This window comes from Pteropus alecto, unplaced genomic scaffold, assembly GCF_000325575.1.
Source record: "Pteropus alecto unplaced genomic scaffold, ASM32557v1 scaffold94, whole genome shotgun sequence".
NCBI lineage: Eukaryota > Metazoa > Chordata > Mammalia > Chiroptera > Pteropodidae > Pteropus > Pteropus alecto.
In genome coordinates, this window is record NW_006437736.1 from 11,979,758 (window position 1) to 11,997,707 (window position 17,950).

The 17,950-nt window shown below is 35.1% G+C and overlaps 1 protein-coding gene and 1 non-coding gene across 8 annotated transcripts in view; both read left to right on the forward strand.

The window, feature by feature from the left end:
• The window catches only part of NR2C1 (nuclear receptor subfamily 2 group C member 1), a 40,381-nt gene that overhangs the window by 772 nt on the left and 21,659 nt on the right, over positions 1 to 17,950 (forward strand). For 4 of the 7 annotated variants that reach the window (XM_025048767.1, XM_025048766.1, XM_025048768.1 and 1 more), the window contains exons 2-7: positions 9,103 to 9,177; positions 11,808 to 12,038; positions 14,567 to 14,648; positions 15,841 to 16,020; positions 16,995 to 17,142; positions 17,242 to 17,332. In XM_025048767.1, coding sequence (XP_024904535.1) covers positions 9,124 to 9,177; positions 11,808 to 12,038; positions 14,567 to 14,648; positions 15,841 to 16,020; positions 16,995 to 17,142; positions 17,242 to 17,332 — 786 coding nt within the window. In that variant the 5' untranslated portion in view covers positions 9,103 to 9,123. Of the gene's footprint in view, positions 1 to 30; positions 463 to 7,259; positions 7,284 to 9,102; positions 9,178 to 11,807; positions 12,039 to 14,566; positions 14,649 to 15,840; positions 16,021 to 16,994; positions 17,143 to 17,241; positions 17,333 to 17,950 lie in introns of those variants that run through there. The other 3 variants (XM_015591585.2, XM_025048764.1, XM_025048765.1) reach the window with 3 other exon arrangements.
• Positions 12,856 to 12,974, forward strand: LOC112481952. The gene has a single exon (XR_003047132.1). It is a non-coding gene; the product is annotated as a 5S ribosomal RNA (ribosomal RNA).

The window sequence follows — 17,950 nt, forward strand, 5'->3', positions numbered from 1 at the left end:
CCCCCCGCCTCGGGTGGCCGCGAGCCGAGGCCCGAACCCCTTTCACGGAGGGTACCTTACTCATTCTCGTGTTTACACGGGACGGACGGAATAACGCCCTCCACTTTCACTGCAAACGGGGCGAGAGTAGCCGCTGCCTTCAGACCTGTATCTTTTGAGAAATTACATGTAACGGCCCGGGGACCTCACTGCACTGGGCATGGCCAAGCTTCCAGTGGCTCTTTTGTTAAGAAACTCTGCCTCTAACTCCTGCAGATACCGTTTTATAAATTACAAATGTTGCCAAGTTGTCTCATAACCTTCACTAAGTAGGTCAGCCTGTTTAAAAAAATAAATAAATAACTGGAAAGGAAAAGCAAAAAGACGTGAAAGTAAGGCCTTTGGGGTTTTTGTGCCTCTGGAATCAGCGAGTGGGCCTTGGACTTTGATGTGTTTGAACGATGTCTGCTTTGTAGTTGGTTGGTTAGTACACAGTTATTGTTTTAAAATTTTGCTTACATGTCCAAATGATAGATGTAAAATATCTTTCTAGCCTTATAAAAAATGTGGATCACATGAAATGTAATATCATTCTTTGTAGGAGTGTCATTCTTTTGGAAAGGGTTTTGAAGGAGGCAAAGGCAGCAAACATTTCTAAAATAACTACTGTGTGTGTGTCTACACATAAAGAGTGTAATTCTTACTCTTGGGAAATAGAAAAGACAAATGAAACAGCATAGGATAAAGAATTAGTAGTATAAACATAATTATTACCTTTTTTTGCATTATAGGACCCTCTGCAACCTTAAAATCTTTTATGAAAGCCATGGACTAGCCTTCTAGAAAAATGCACCTTTACATATAATTTTGCATACGGTCTTAAAGGTCAGGTACAATTTAAACGAGGGAGGAGGAGCTTGAAATACTATATCAGGAAATAAAGAGCATCCCAGTTCGACCTGAAGAGAGACCGTTCTTGGAAGTGATAGATAAAATGAGAAGATGAAGTCAGTCTGTAGAGGAACTCTCCTTTGTGGCCACAGTGCTAGGCGTGTTATAGGGACTTAATAAATATTGAAAAAAAATCAGGAGAAGGACCGAAACTTTATTCTTTGACCATTAAAGATACGTCGATGGTTATGAAGCAGGTGAACACAGTTTTGGTTCAGTTTTGTAAGCATCCTGAGATAGTACTGCTTACCAAAGCTGCTGACAACTTGCCTTCTTAGGACTTCCAATGTATGCAAACATGGTTCTTTCCTTGTAGGGACCTTTCATATAAACAAAGTTTTGTATATTAAATATACATTCAGGAAACTCAATTCTGGCAGTAGCTGAAATTTTACCAATAAAGTTCTTAACTTGAAGGCCTTGGACTGGCCATAGGAGGTCTTAGGAACCCCTTGAAATTCAGCATATACCATCATTTGTAGTGTGAATGTGAGCTTGTGTTTTCTGGTGAGAGAAACCTTAACTTCCATCAAATTTTCAGATATGTTCCGCCTACCCCACCGGGGGCGGGGAAGGAGAATCATTGTTTTATGTTAATTTTTAAACTTTTTTTGACTACACTGCACAGAAAAAAAAATACGATTTGCATCATGACCCAGTCATGGCCACACATTAAATTAAAATCAAGTCTTCGTAAGACTGTTCTTATACTCACTATACCTGATGCACTATTTTCTATTCTATTTTCCTTTAAAAAATAATCTGACAAATTTCCCCATCTATAAGTGGTTCACAACACAAAGTTTACAAAATATTGCTTTGGATGACAACAATCTACATTTAGTTAATGGGAGTGAGACTAGTGGGGGAAGAATGGAGGGAAAGAATGAGGAAAGAAAATGAACTGTATCTGATGTAGCCAAAGGGCACAGACTTAAAAGTTTGAATCTGAATGGAAGAAGGATGGCATCATCTGATGCTCCTTTTTTTCTGTGGGGAAGGTATGTAGAAATGAGATCGAGGTAAATGTGTGAAAAAAATCAAGGACAAGAATATAGAACTGTGTGTCTGTGTGTGAACTAGCTCTGGAGTAGTAAAGGCTACATCCTCATGCTTTTTGCTTTGTCCCTCAGACTGGTAAAAATACATATCCTTCAGTGCGTAGTTCAGATGTCTCTTCCATAAGGTTTTCTCAGACTCCCCCTCTCCAGTGTGATGGTCGTGCTCCTCTTCTTTTATTGAGCACTTTGCTTATTCAGCTAACTTTCAGGCATGGCTACCTGTTACTTGTAAGAAACTGTTAGCCATTGGTATAGATATTTTGACTCACATTGAATTTTTACAACTTTCAATACAATAGATTGTATTGAAACCATTTCCTTTTTTGAGGAAACAGCATCAGTGTAAGTGACTGACATGTCATTTAGTAAGTAGTAAAAATGGGATTGGAACTCTTGATTTGTATTATTGACCTGAGGCTTAGATCTCTCTACTACCTATATATAAACTCCCTCCCTCTAGTTCTCTGTTTTTCTCTTTGTCACTCCTCCATAGCATTTAATACATGGTAATTTTTAAAAATTTGTTTTCTCATTAAAATAAAGTTCCATGGGGCAGAGATCTTTTCTGTCTTGTTCACTGTCAAGTCCCAAAGTCTCACAGTGCCTGTTAAGTATGTTTCAGTAAATACTTAATGAGTGAATACTAGGCACTGTTAAACATTAGAAGTTCACTGAAAAAATTAGTTCATTGAAAAGCTATGCAAATAAGGGCAGGGTGCTTTAGAAGATAAATGGGCACACGATATATAGTGGGCCACAGAGAAGGGAATGCTTACTTTTCTCATTGCAATAGTTGATACCCATTCAGAAGGCAAGAAGAAAATACGTGGCCTGTGAATCTTCACATAGTCACTGTTAGAAAGTCACACATTCATTTAAGAATGTTTATTTTTAATCCTTGTGTGTTTTTCATAAAGTCACTTGTAAGTAAAATTTTGTTTCTTGATCTTTGCATTTAGTTTGTCATAAGCATGTTCTCTTCATCTTTAAGCATTTTTCTTATACATGATTTTAATGAGAATATTTTTTGCACAAACTTTTGTGTTTGCTAAAATGTCACCTTCACAGTAAGGCCATCTCTGATCTCTTATTCAAAAATGCAGTCCTCCCCCCGCCCCCAGCATTTTCTATCACTAGTCCCTACTCTGTTTTTCTCCATTCCACTTTTATTGTATATTTTGTTTGTTGTCTGTTCACCCCACCAAAATGTAAACTTCACAAAGGGAAGTTTGTTTTAATATTCTCTACTGTCTCCCTCACACTTAGAAAAATGCCTGACCATAGTAAGCATGCAAGTGTTTGTTGAATGGAAGTATATTGAATAATTGGGTCAATGAATATGAATATTTTTAAGGTTAACATGATTGGCAGTTTCTGTTTTTCTTTTTTCTTTTTGAAAGGCCTATTTACCAAAAGACGGGGACTAATCATCATGTGCCAGGCAACCACTCCAATTTGCTTCTACTATTGATACACAAAACTCTTCAACCAGAAGTCCACTGAACACTACTAAGCTACTCAGAAAAATTTAATTCGGCATTGACTCCAATTTTTTGCCATCAGTTGGAGGTGCACATTGACAAATTACTTTTCTAGGAAGGTTATAACATTTTAGACTTCAGTTAGCAATATGTAAAGAATGCCTGTTTTGTCTCACTTTTTTTGAAGGTACATTTATTGTTGGAAAACAAACATTGATCTAGTGATTCTGTGGCATTTGTGGTAGAGAGAAGCCATTAGCAAAGACACAAAAGCATGATATACCATACTATTCAAGGAATAACAGTGATGTGTATAGCTAGAATATATGGTTTAGCAAATGCCACCTCATCCTGAAGATAGAAGGCTTCAATGAATATTAAAAGGTGTCGTAATATACATGTTAGATCAGTCTGGCAGCAAAATATGAAAGTAGCAATAAGGTGGATGTTATTGGATTTTGAGGTCAAGAAACTTGGAGACTGGATTGCTTACAGTTTGGGTTGTCCTTATGGACACTGAACTAACCCATGTTGATGGCAGGAAAGGGACAACACTGCCAAAATCATCAGTGAAAATGGCATTGGGACAGAAATTAATGAATGATGCTAATAAAATCATTAGAAACTATGATGTAATTGTCTTACAGGAATCTAAAAGGAAGAGTTTTTGCTGTGGTTAGATAAGCAGTTCCCCTTCAGAGGACAACATTAGCAGTACCTTTGAGATGTCTCTGTTATATGTATATGTACAAGATGCATAGATTGTTTCTTGCTCATTTGCCTATTTTTTAAAATACTTTGTTAATAACGATTCCTTTTAAAATTAATTTTCTTTAAGACTATATATCTCTTTTCTCTGTTACTGAATTCTCCTTCATGAGCCTCCCATTTTTTCAGCTTTCCTTTCAAGCTGGGAATAAAATCTGGACTGATAACAAACGCTATTTGACTTTTTAAAAACTGTCAGTAGGCCTTTCCTATTGAGAAGATTCTGTAACTGGTAATCCCTAATGTCTTTTGATTTCACGAGAAAGTAAAAGTGCCTCCAGTCCTTAAAAGACTCCAAGCCTCAACTTTTTAATGCTGAAGATTGCAAGGCTGCCTTGACCTTAATCCTTATGTCTATTTTTACCAACTTAAGAAAAAAAAATAATGTTTTTAGTATGTTTATGGTATGCTTGAAAAAATTCATCAAAATTAATTTTGTTTTGTGAATTCTCTAGAATCTTCGGAGGTTATTTAAAACAACATGGCTTTAAGACTAAATTTGTCATTTACTGAAGAACTGACAAAGCAAGAAATTAGGACTTTGATTTGGAAGTAGCCAGAGTAGACATCTTGATATAGTCTCTTACAAAAATAAGGGGTTTTGTTTGTTTATTTGTTTGTTTGTTTGAGATTTCTCCAACTGATTGCGGAAAATCAGAGTTAATGCTGAACTAAATTTTTTTGAGTAGCTTGGTAGTGTTCAGTGGACTTCTGGTTGAAGAGTTTCATGTATCAATAGTAGAAGCAAATTGGAGTGGTTCCCTGGCTCATGATGATTATATCAGTAGGCATGTCTGTGCTAGTCCCCGTCTTTTGATAAATAGGCCTTTCAAAAAAAAAAAAAAACTGCCAGTCATATTAATCTTTCTCTCTTCCTGTCCCACGTACAATGATTAATCTGAGAGATGAGCACACAACTTAAGCTAGGCCAATCAGAATCCATTAGCAAGAATTTAAAATTGGAATTTCCTCTCCTGGTGCTTTTCTACAAAGTTGGAAATAAGCCCCGGTCAGCTCTTCTGTAGTTCCCGCGGAGTATAGCCCTCTGTCCCCCTGCTCTCTTCCCTATTGTTTTTACTTAAACTAGCAGTTATTGATTTGTTATCACAACCAAAGTGACTAAGACGCTCTAATAAATACTTGATTTCATACCAAATACCTGTTTTATTCTCACCAGTTTTTATCATTTCCACCTTACTAGTAATTTTTTCTATCAAAGGGAATAATACTAACCTGTGGAAATTTTTGGAGTTTAGTAGAACTTAATAAGTAGATAGGATTTGTAATTAATTGAGATAGTCATTTTACAAATGGTGAAAGTTTTTTTGAAATAAATAAGACTTATGATATAGTTTAATTATTTCATGGATATGTTTATTTATTTCATGGATATAACATCTAAATATAATATTTCTGTATAGTTTCATGAGAGAGGTAGGTAATGATGAAAATAGGATTATAGATTTGACTTTATATCACTGTGTCTCTGCCTTCCTAATTTGAATCTTAAAATGATGAGCTGACTTGACAGACACCTAACAGACTTTACAAAGTAGGATATGATAGTTTAAGGTCGCAGTGGAAAATATGTTTAGTTGGAGAGGAGTCCAGAGGGGAAAGGTGGTTCTTAGTCTGCCTTTCTGGTCAGACGTGTTTCCCAGATTCCTCTCATTCTTGTTTTGCTCACCACAAATTGAGGTGTATATGATCATTGAAGTAAAACTTTCCCTGAGCATTCTTTTGCTATACAATTTGGATTATATGAGTCTACAAAACAAAAAGAAGCACTAGACTAGTGTAGTGCAGAGGGTTTCTATAGCGAGAAGTAGAAAATTGATGCATTGGATCACAAAATGGAATTCACCAAATATATATTATGTGTATATTTTCCTGAGGATGGTGTGTAGCTTTAGTCAGATTCTCTAAGGATTTTATAACTCCAAAACAGGTTAAGAATCCATTGCAGTGTCCTGCTCTTTTCTTCCTAAACAGAAAAGAAAAATCCGAAAATCCCTGAATTCAGTACACAAGAATACTGTTCCAAGAATGTTAACATTCAGGTCCATTAGCATTGCTAATGACAAACTACACAGTTAAGCATGCGCATGCTATACATGCATACATATGTGTATCTCAGAATATACCCCCCATACTCTTTGGTCTCTGGTTAAAACAATAGTTGATCTTAGTGTAATTGTTAGCTTGTATAACAGTGCTTAGAGTTGAATTCAGGCCTTCCTATTTGTATACTTTTATATGTGTATATTTATATACTTTTAAGTCATCAAACAATAATGTATAGAAATAGTTTACCCAAGTTTTCACTATGAAGTTGCTTCTTGGAGTCTAATATACTGATAACACTAGTGTCGATTTTAGGATTTCTGCTAAAGATTCCTTTAAGCTATTTTTGTTACTATTAATCGACTTTTGTGGTAATAAATTTTTGGTAATTAAAATTTTGAAGGAACAAGCATTTGGTGAAAAGTCTCCATCCAATCTCTGTTTCCAAACTTCCATTTCTTCTCCCTAAAAGTAGTCACTGTAACCATTTTCTTATGTGTTCTACCGGGTGGTTTTCCCTCTCTAGGTAGCGTTTTTAAGTTTTCTTTACATAGATTTTGCACATTTATTAGATTTATGCCTAAGTATTATGGACTAAATTGTCTCCCCCCTGCCAAATTCGTATGTTGAAGTCCTGGTCCCCAGTACCTCAGAATATGACTGTATTTACAGACGAAGCCTTTAAAGAGGTAACTGAGTTAAAATGAGGACGTTAGGGTGCATCCTAATCCAATCAGACTATTGTCCTTATAAGAGATTGCAACACAGACAGAGGGTAGACATATGAAGATACAGAGAGAAGACAGCCATCTACAAGCCAAGGAGATAGGTCTCAGAAGAAACCAGTCTTGCCAACAGCTTGTCTCTGACTTTTAGCCTCCAGAATTGAGAGAGAGAGTTCATTTTTGTTGTTTTAACCACCCAGCCTGTGCTACTTTGTTATGTCAGCCCTAGTAGACAAATACAGACTGTGGTACTGGTAAGTGGGTGCTGCTGTTACAAATACCTAAAAATTTGAAATTAGAAAATGGGTAGAGGCTGGAAGAGTTTTGAGATGCATGCTAGGAAAAGTCTGGATTGCCTTGAAGAGATGTTGGTAGAAATATGAATGTCAAAGGCAATTCTGATGAGGGTTCAGAAAGGAAAGAGGAGAGCTGTGGAAAAAGCTGCCATTGTCTTAGAGATATACACATATCGTCATCAACAGAATGTTGGTAGATGTGAACATTAAAGGTGCTCCTGATGCTGTCTCAGATGGAAATGAGGAACATGTTATTGGAACCACTGGAGGAAAGGCGAACCTTGTTATAAAGTATACTACAAAAACTTGGCTGCGTCCTAGTGTTTTGTATAAAGTAGAACTTGTGGTGATGAACTTAGATATTTATCCAAGGAGATTTCTAAGTAAAGTGTTGAAGATGCAGCCTGACTTCTTTTTGCTGCGTGCAGTAAAATGTGAGAGGAGGGAGATAAATTGAAGAAGGAATTATTAAGAAATATAGAACCAGAACTTGAAGATTTGGAAAATACTCAGCCTATCCATATTACAAAACCAGCATTTTCTGGAGAGACTACCCAGGGTGTGACTGAACGACCATTTGCTAAAGAGATTATGGGCATGTGATTTATGGATCTGGTCAGCCATCTCAACGGAAGCTAGGAATAGAGATGGGTTATCCAGGAGAGATCTATAGAGGACTCTCTTGTCTGACGGCTTGCACCACGATAGGTTGCATGGGAGGCAACAAGATTTTTGAGAATTTTATACCAGCAGAAATGCTGCCAGCTTGGAATTGAAGGAGACACAGATGACATGAATGAAGACTCTCATACCTCTGGAATTCTACTGGATGGGCCCATAGAGCTGTTCAGCTTTGAACATGTGTTATCCTTCAAGAAAAGAAAAGACTAACCCTGAAGATGGGTCAGAAGTTGGCGGGGTTGTCACTGCCACCGTGGGCCCAGAGCATACAGGCCCGGGGAACAGAACTGTCCCCTTGGTTGGTTCCAGAGAGGTTGAGGCCATTGCTTTTCAACCTGTGAGAGATAGTTGAATAATCAAACTAAATATTGAATATTGCTTTTAACAGAACTAATTGAAGCATTTAAAATTTTAATAAAAGTAATCAAAGGAAAAACTATTCAGATAATTTGGAAATTAAAATTATAGAATATTTTTGAATTATATAATATAAAGTCAGAAGTAAATTTTGTATTCTTGACTGTCTCGGAGAAAAAGCAAAGATAAAGTCAACTCAATCTTACAAGCTCTCAAATTTATTTGGAGACAGTTTTACATTAAACTCAAATTAACCTTAATGTATAAGAAACTGCCATGAATGAAGTCACAAAATTCTAGAGAAATCTTCTGAATGAATGCAATTATTTTGTCAGTTTTTACAATATATTGATAAAGTGTGTTAAATGGCTACAGTGATGTTTGTTGACAGATGGGATTGCCTTGTTTAAATTAATAAACACCTGATCTGTATCAGAGTTCTTCTGTTTAGGCTTTAGTATCTTTGAAAAGTGAAATTGTTTGGTTGAGTCGTTTTTTTAGGTAGATATTTTTCAAATATATAAAAGCTGAGAATAATTTTATGAACTCTTGTATAAACTTCACCAGTCTTCAGTAACTCAGTGCATGGCCAATTTTTTTTTTTATTTCCTTTCCACTCCCATCCACCTAACTGGATTGCTTTGAAAAAAATCCTATCATCAAAATTTCATTTCTAAATTCTTCAATAAATATGTTTTTGTGGGTATAATTATGAAAAGCCATCTTTTTATTTTTGGCAGGACAGTTTGGCAATTAGATCATGGCAACCATAGAAGAAATTGCACATCAAATTATTGAACAACAGATGGGAGAGGTATGTCTAGTTTACAGTTCATTCACTGATTTACCGAACTTAATTACACCAAATGTATATGCTAGATTCTGGAGTACTGAAGATACTCCTTTAAAGTAACTGTAATCTAGTGAGAGATAGTTAAATAATTGGACTATCACAATAGAATATGGTAAGTACTATCATAGATAATTGTATAGGGTGCTGTGGGAGCATAGAAGAAAAACAACTAACGAAGAATTATAGATGAGTATAGGGACTTGGTCAGGGAATATTTTTGGAGGGTGCAAAATCTGAGGCCAGTCTCAGTGTGCCAGTGGGAACAGATCCATGTCAGTAGACAGATCTTCGTTATTTAAACGGTTATGTCCTGTTCCTTAGTAAGAAGTACCGTAATCCTGAGGTTTTCAGAGTATCATCTAGGGACTCCTTCAGAGAATCAGCAGGGTCAAAACCATTTTCTTAGTAATATTAAAATGTTATTTGCCTTTTCACTGTCATTCTCTCACAAAAGTATATAGCAGAATATTGCAGAGGCTACATGACATGTGAAATGTCAACATTTAAAAAGTGTATATAACTCGGTAAACCAGTGTTTCCCAGATGACCAATGCATGATGTTATAAAACCACTCATGAGTAAAGGGTTCATTCAGATTGCAGGGTAGACTAATGGATTTTAATATCACTTCTAATTCCATATTGCAGTAAACCTTTAAAAAGCTACCATTTGTTAAGTTTTGGTGTAGTATCAGAGAATAGTTTCCATAGTGTGAAGAGGCTGTTTATTAAAATAGTCTCCCTCCTTTCAACCAATAAATGTAAGGCTGGATTTTCTTTTTATATTTTAAGCAAAACAACATATTGCAACAGATAGAATGCAGAGGCAGGTTCTAGCTACCCAGTAAAGCATTTTGCAAAAATGTATATCGGTGCCACTGGCACCACTAAATTTTTGTTTGTTTGGAAAGTATACTTATTTTTCATAAATATTATGTTATTTATGTTAACAGTTAATGTTATTTTTAATTAATAATTTTTTAAATTTCTGTTTGAAATTCTAATATGGTAAATATAATGGATATAACCCATATAAACAAAAGCCCTTTGAGAGTCTCATTTTAAAGTGTTTACAGAGGATGGAGACTGGACTTGGTAAAAAATAGTCTATGTAAAATAAAATTGATAACAGTTAAAACTGCACCCAGAAAAATAGGACATAGTAGAAATAATGGTCAACAAAGAAAACTCAAATTGGCAGCAGCTATAATCAACACAGTCTGCTCTAGACAAAAACTAATTAGTGATTCAGAACTTTGCTGTAAATTTTGCATAGAAAATAATCTTGACGAAAATTTCAGAGAAGTGAAAAGAGTTGGAAACAAAGCAACTTTGCCATTTAAAACTTGAATCAAGGAATTAACTTGGTTTAATGAGTTTACTATGTAAAATATTTGCTCAACAACAAAAATCCTCAATGCTGGGCTAGTTCTCTTTATTCATGAACTTGCTTTTCCCCAAACTATTCTATCACAGTAGATGGCAATTCTATCCTCTCAATTCCTCAGGCCAAAATTTTATAGTCATCCTTGACTATTCTTATATTCCACATGGAGTCCATCAGCTCATCTTGTCACCTTTTCCTTCATAAAATATCCCAAATTCAGTTGTCCTCCCCAGCTCCAGCATGGCTCCTCCCTGTCTTCAGCCAGTATCTTCCCATATATAATACCGAGATCTTGCCAGTGTCTGCAGTAGTAGCCTTTCTGGTCTCCCTTAATTCTGCTCTTGAACATTTACAATCTAGTCTTCACTCTAGATCTAGAATGATCCTTTTGAAAAAGATCCTAGCTCTCCTGTGCTCCATAAACCCTCCAGTGCATCACCATTTCACATAGTAGGAAATCCAGACTTTATATGGCCTCAGAATCCTTAAACGATCTAGCCCATCCCATCTTCTGCCATAATCCCTCTCTTATACTTTGTTTCACTTACACGACTCTCTTACTGTGTCTCTTACCTCATATGTGTCGAACAACTTCTCTTGCCCCATGGCCTTCTTTTATGATGTGTTTCCTCAACCTGGGATGCACTCCCCTAGCGAATCCTAAGCCTTGGTCTGTTAATTCACTTGGGTCTGTGCAAAAAATGTTACCTCCTCATTGCTCTCATTTTATCAGTGAGTCTCGCCTTAACCCCACTTTATTTTTCTTCATAGCACTTAATACCACCTGACAATATTATTTACTTATTTGGTTTTTATTTGCCTTTTCTCACTAAAATAAAAGCTTTATGAGAACAAAGATTTTTCTGTTGCTCTGTCCCAGGATCCAGAACAGTGCTTCATAAATAGAATGCACCCAATATATGTTTGTCTAAATGGAAGGTGGGAGGGAAGGGGAAAGAAGGAATCAAAATAGTGAGGTCTAAGTGTTTTTACTATTGTACCTTTATTTATTTGTACATTTGTTTATTTCTGTAAGATAAGATTTAATGGAAGTAGAATTGTTAGTTTAAAAGATGTATGTATATATATTATATTGAATATTTATGTAATGGTATGCTTTCCTAGCTTTGTCTGAAGGCATGGCAAAACTGTTCTTTGAGGGGGGAAAAAATGAGTGGATTACTAATTTTACATGATTGTGTTAGATTGTTACAGAGCAGCAAACTGGCCAAAAAATCCAGATCGTGACAGCACTTGATCATAGTACACAAGGCAAGCAGTTCATTCTGACAAATCACGATGGCTCTACTCCAAGCAAAGTCATTCTGGCCAGGCAAGATTCCACTCCGGGGAAAGTTTTCCTCACAACTCCAGATGCAGCAGGTGTCAACCAGTTATTTTTTACAACTCCTGATCTGTCTGCACAACACCTCCAGGTAAATAACTATAGAGGATCTTTTCATCTTACACTTGAAAAAATTAAAAAGCATGTCATAAGTATAAAGCTTGACATTAAAAATTTAGGTCCTGCATGTTGAGTAGGAAAAAAATTCTTGCAGAAATTTATATGCTGTGCAGATTGTCTGTGGTGACTGCCCTTTCCTAGGGGTCACTATAGTTTCCCCTTACACATTCTCATACCCATATATTTTGGGGATTCTTAGTGCATGCAGTAAAATTCACTCTGGCTAGTTTGATCAGGAAGGGATTTAATAAAGGATATTGAGAGCTCAAAGAATTGTTCGGAAGGCTGAAGAAACAGTTCTAGGTCAGGCTTCCAAAAATACCTACTGGAGCATGCATCAGAACTTATTTCTAGGAGACATGCTGCTCCTGCACAGTTAGGACACTGCCAGGTCAGGAGCATCTTCTGTAGCTGTGGTTTCCAGGACCACCCTTCCTGTGCCTCAGACATGTAGCTGCCAAATCGAGAAAGTGGTATGATAGTTGCCGTCTTCGTCACTGCCTTTTCTGTTGTCATCTACATCTTCACTGATGTAGCAAGCAGTCTGCCCTGTGGTCTGCTTTAATTCTGGAACTTAATAGTGTAGATTAACTTTACATTGAGTTAGTATTAATTTTTGCTAATTATACATATTCTTCAAGAGCCAGTTAAGGCTTCTACACACTGCATGCCTGTGGTTGTATAGAAATTTTTAACTGCTGGTTACTAGAATTGAATGCAGATACAATTAAATCTTAAGTTTGCCTTCAGAAATATTTTGGGGAAGTGCCACTTAAAATTGGATTCCAGTCTACGGCCATGCTACTCTGAACAAGCCCAATCCCATCTGATCTCGGAAGCTAAGCAGGGTCGGGCCTGGTTAGTACTTGGATGGGAGACCACCTAGGAAGACCAGGTGCTGTAGGCGTAAAAAATTTAGAAAAATAAGAGATTGTAAGATGACAAGATCCTTGCAATCTGTGAGGTCAGCCAAGGGTTGCCTCACCTAAAAAAAACAAAAAAAAAACAAAAAAAACTTAGGTTCAAGAACTGACCAAAAGATACATGATTATTAAGAGGCTGAGTGGGAATTAAAATTATATGTTCCCTACCTCATGACATATATAAAAATTAACTCAAAATGGATCAGAGACCTAAATGTAGAGCTAAAACTACAAAACTCTTAGAAGAAAATGTAGGCATAAATATTTGTGAACTTGTATTAGGCAGTAGTTTCTTAGATATGACACCAAAAGCACAAACAGCAACAACAATAACAACAACAAAAAAATTGGATTCCATATTCTGTGATGAAAAACTGACCAGACGATTTCTTTTAGGATTAAAAAACTTCTAATTCATGAAATACAAAATTTTGCCTCTGTATCTTGATAGATTGTGTTATTATTCCATTTACATCATTTTTATTATTTTTAGAAACTGAACTGCTAAGGTAGAAAATGGATAGGATTAAGTTACAAGACAAGTCACTAAAAAAATGTATCACATTATACATACCTTAATTTCTTTTATTAACAGACTTGAATTTTTTTGAACAGCTTTACATTTACAGAAATATTGAGCAGTTGGTACAGAGTTCTCATTATCTCTGAACATAGTTTCTCCTGTTTTCAACATTTTACATTAGTATGATACTTTTTTATAATTAATGAACTAATACGGATACATCGCTAACTAAAATCTATAGATGTTTTTAGCTTTCCCTAATTTTTACCTAATATCTTTTTTTGTTTTAGGGTACCATATTACATTTAGTTGCCATGTCTTTTTAGATTCTTTTTACCCATTGTGAGACTTTGGCTGTTTTTCTCATGGATAGACTGGGGTTGTGGATTTTGGTTGAGGAGGATCACAAGAGGTTAAGTGCCATTTTCATCACATCATACCAAGGGAACTTACTGTGATGCTTTATCTCTGGTGACACTGACCTTGACCACTTGGCTGAAGGAATATGTGCCAGATGTCTCCACTGTAAAATTATTCTTTTAAAATTTTTTTGTGTGTTTTAAAAATAAAGGTAATATTGGTACTTTGACTACTTTTCTTTGTAACTCCTTTTCTATTTAAAAAATTTAGAGTTATCTTTTATGCTTTTATAGCATATTTCAATCGTGTCATTCCATGTGGAAAGTTTCTTAACTGTTCAAAGACAAATGTTATGATGGGACTGATGACTGCTGCAGTAATGGGTGAGATGCATTAAAAATAACTCAGGTATTTGTGTGTTTAACAATCCATTTAATGAAATTGTTATGGTATAGATGAAAAAGGTATTCTTACTGTCTTCTTATAACATTGAAATTTTTACTTGTATGTTAAGAAAATTACAAATAGTTTAATTGCTATATTCATAATAATAGAGTTCAAAGTTTCAGAATAACTTATGAAAAAGAAAGCAAAAAGTAGGATTGACTATTCTTTTAATTTTTTACATGAATGCATTATTGAATAATAACAAATTACTGTGTTTTTGTTTTGTTCGGGGGTTTTTTTCTTTAGCTCTTAACAGATAATTCTTCTCCAGACCAAGGACCAAATAAGATTTTTGATCTTTGCGTAGTATGTGGAGACAAAGCATCAGGTAACATTAAAAATAGCCTCCTGTATTCCGTTGTTAAAATAATGACCACACTGCTATGTTTCTTCTACTGATAGTACAAAGGAAAGTAAACAAGCATCTAGTTTTTATGGTTCGTATTTGTAGCCTATGAACTTTGACCGATTTTCCCCAAAGCTTTTTATTCACGTAAAGATGTTTCACTTCAGTGCAGTTTAATTTGATCTTTGCAGTGACGTGAAATGTATATTTCAAAGAAATATGAAAGACAGTTCACCTTTTGAAAGTAAATGGAAATTTTTTGGATGTGATACCAGTTTTATCAAAGGAATTGCTTAAAAATGAGTCTTGATTCTTAATAATACATAACATTAAGTTGTTAACCTACTTATTGAGCTCTGTTATCATTCTAGGAATATAGAGTAACTTGAATTGTTGAGGTGGAACAAGCGCTGGTTAACCTTTTTTTAATTCTTTGCATAGCTGAGCAGGGATTTCTCCAAACTTATTACTAGTACTCAGAGTTATGTCATTTTAGTTCTGGCCATTGTTACTTCATGCCAGAAATACAAAGCCATGTTCACTCATATATATTTACAAGGGCCAGTAAGCTATAGTTTAAGGGCCCAGTTTTTTCTTTAATCCTTTTTAAGCTTTTCCATAGCTTAATTACAAAAACCTATACTAGAGCTTTTCCCAGAGTATGTTCAATTTGTTAATAGATGTTGCACCAAAGAAATAGTTTGTGAAATGATAGATTAATCAGAGTGCAGTAGGTTTCTGCAGAGATTTCAAAAGTGGAACCCACAGTGAGGGGGAATTATTACAGTTCGAATATTAACTGACATGCCTTTTTTGGAATATAGTTTTCAGAATAAAATATACAGAATGTAACAGGACTATAATTTGTAAATGATCTCAGAAGTAAAAATAGATATTATATTAAAGGGTTATGGGTGATTTTGTTCTTCTCTTTCCCAAATTTTCCATACCATTGTTAAGGTTTCTTTATAAAATTTAAAAACTCATATTGTTTAATATATTTTATCAGAGAATATGGTGGTTTCATTCTCTGTTTAGTAACTCCTGAAAAATTTTTTCAAGTCATAAACTCAAATCTGTTTTATCTCATGTATTGTTTAAAGGGAAGAAATGGCCTTATTTCATTTCTATTCTAAAATATGTGACTTGTGTTTTCCTAAACATTTGTCTCTAGGACGTCATTATGGAGCAGTGACTTGTGAAGGCTGCAAAGGATTTTTTAAAAGAAGTATCCGAAAAAATTTAGTTTACTCATGTCGAGGATCAAAGGACTGTATTATCAATAAACACCACCGAAACCGCTGTCAATATTGCAGGTTACAGAGATGTATTGCGTTTGGAATGAAACAAGACTGTATGTATTAGCTTTAAAGGAGAAAATACTTTTAAGGATTCAGACAAACTCTAGAAGTATATTAAAATTAACATATGTCCAATATATATGCTTTTTAATTTAGTTTTCCAACTAAAATATAGAAATATGTATATACGTATGTATTTTTTATTCACTCAACAAATATAACAGTTTTTTTATTAAACTACTAATGCAATTAATAAGATAATAACAATAGCTAACACTGATTGAGCTCTCACTGTGCCTAGCTCTGGATATAGCATATGAATTAACTTTCTTATTCTCACAGCAAAAGTCTATGTAGTAGATACTTCTACTGTTACCCATTTTATGTTTGAGTGAACAGATTTAGTAACTTGTCCAAGGTCACACAACTAATAAGTGACAAAACTGGATTTGAATCTTGACTGGTTTTTTTTCCCCTCAGAAAATGTACATTTTAATAGCTGTACTATACTATCTCCTAGGTATCATGAAATAAAATTCCAATGAAATAAGTGAAATATATTCCCTGTATTATATATATGAAGACTAAGCAGTTGAATTACTTCTCAAAAATCCCCCTACCCTTTACTAAAAAAATAGATCTAACTTTAGTCTTTTTGTGGCTCTTTGTTAGTATTATTTTTCAAATGGTTAAATATTATTTCATTTTTTAAGACTCTCTTATAGATAATAAAGAACTGGCTCCTAGCATCAGGTTTTCCTTCTTGACAATGAACTTTTATTATTTTACCACAACTGAAGCAGGCAGAGAAAAGAGAGATGCAAAATGGCCAGTTTTACTATTTACTATTATCATTTACTAAAGCAGCTTCGTTGAACTAGCAAATAATTTGTAAAGATTGATGATTATCTTTGGAGTTCTGTTATGGTCGCTATGTCTCCCATTAGCAATGGTGACCTACAGCTTACATTTATTCTTGCCTCTAAATTCTGCATTGTGATATAATAGTCTGACACATTTTTTGTAGCTGTTCAGTGCGAAAGAAAACCCATTGAAGTATCACGAGAAAAATCTTCCAACTGTGCCGCTTCAACAGAAAAAATCTACATTCGGAAAGATCTTCGAAGCCCATTAGCTGCAACTCCAACTTTTGTAACAGATAGTGAAACTGCAAGGTATAGTAAAAACAACAAACAAAACATATATTAAGTAGCTGGTCATTTGTTTTTCTTCCCATGGAAACTAAGGCTGAAATTTGTTCTTATTTGTTACAGGTCAGCAGGACTGTTAGATTCAGGAATGTTTGTGAATATTCATCAGTCTGGAATAAAACCTGAGTCAACTGTGCTGATGACACCAGATAAGGTGTGTTTAGTGCAATTAAGTTAAAGCTTAAATATTTTTAAGCTTTTAAAATGGGTTCCTTTTCTTTATCTTCTCTATCAATTTTGCCAATTGATTGGCCTTAAACATTCCCTATTACAAATTGCTTTTTTTTTTTAACGTAAATTATCAACTTAGTAGTGTCAGATGGCAAAACTAACAAGTTCGATGTCCTCTATTCAAGGGAAAACAGTCCATGGATTGGGGGAGTACAGTGCCTCATAAGCGGTGGAACACTCTTCTGGAAGGATTTTGGGCAAGAGTGAGTTTTATAGAGTATTAGTAGCAGCAACAAGGAAACAAGGCACAATTGGCTGTGAAGTCAGGGATTTCCTTGTAAGGCTGGTGGGTCTTGTTTTCCTAGGGTAAGGTAAGCTAGCTAAAGCTGAGTTGGAGGACTGATCAGTGTATGTTAGGTTTCCTTGATAGGTGTTTCCTATAGTACAGGCTGACTTAGGTTTAGTTTTATGACATGGGTGGGGTCACTGGTGGCCTCCATTTTCTGGATCCCAATCCTATGAGAATAAACTTTATCAGTAGAAATGTTTATTCTACTTGGACAGTTATAGCTTCAGTGTGAAAGTGACAAACATTTAACAA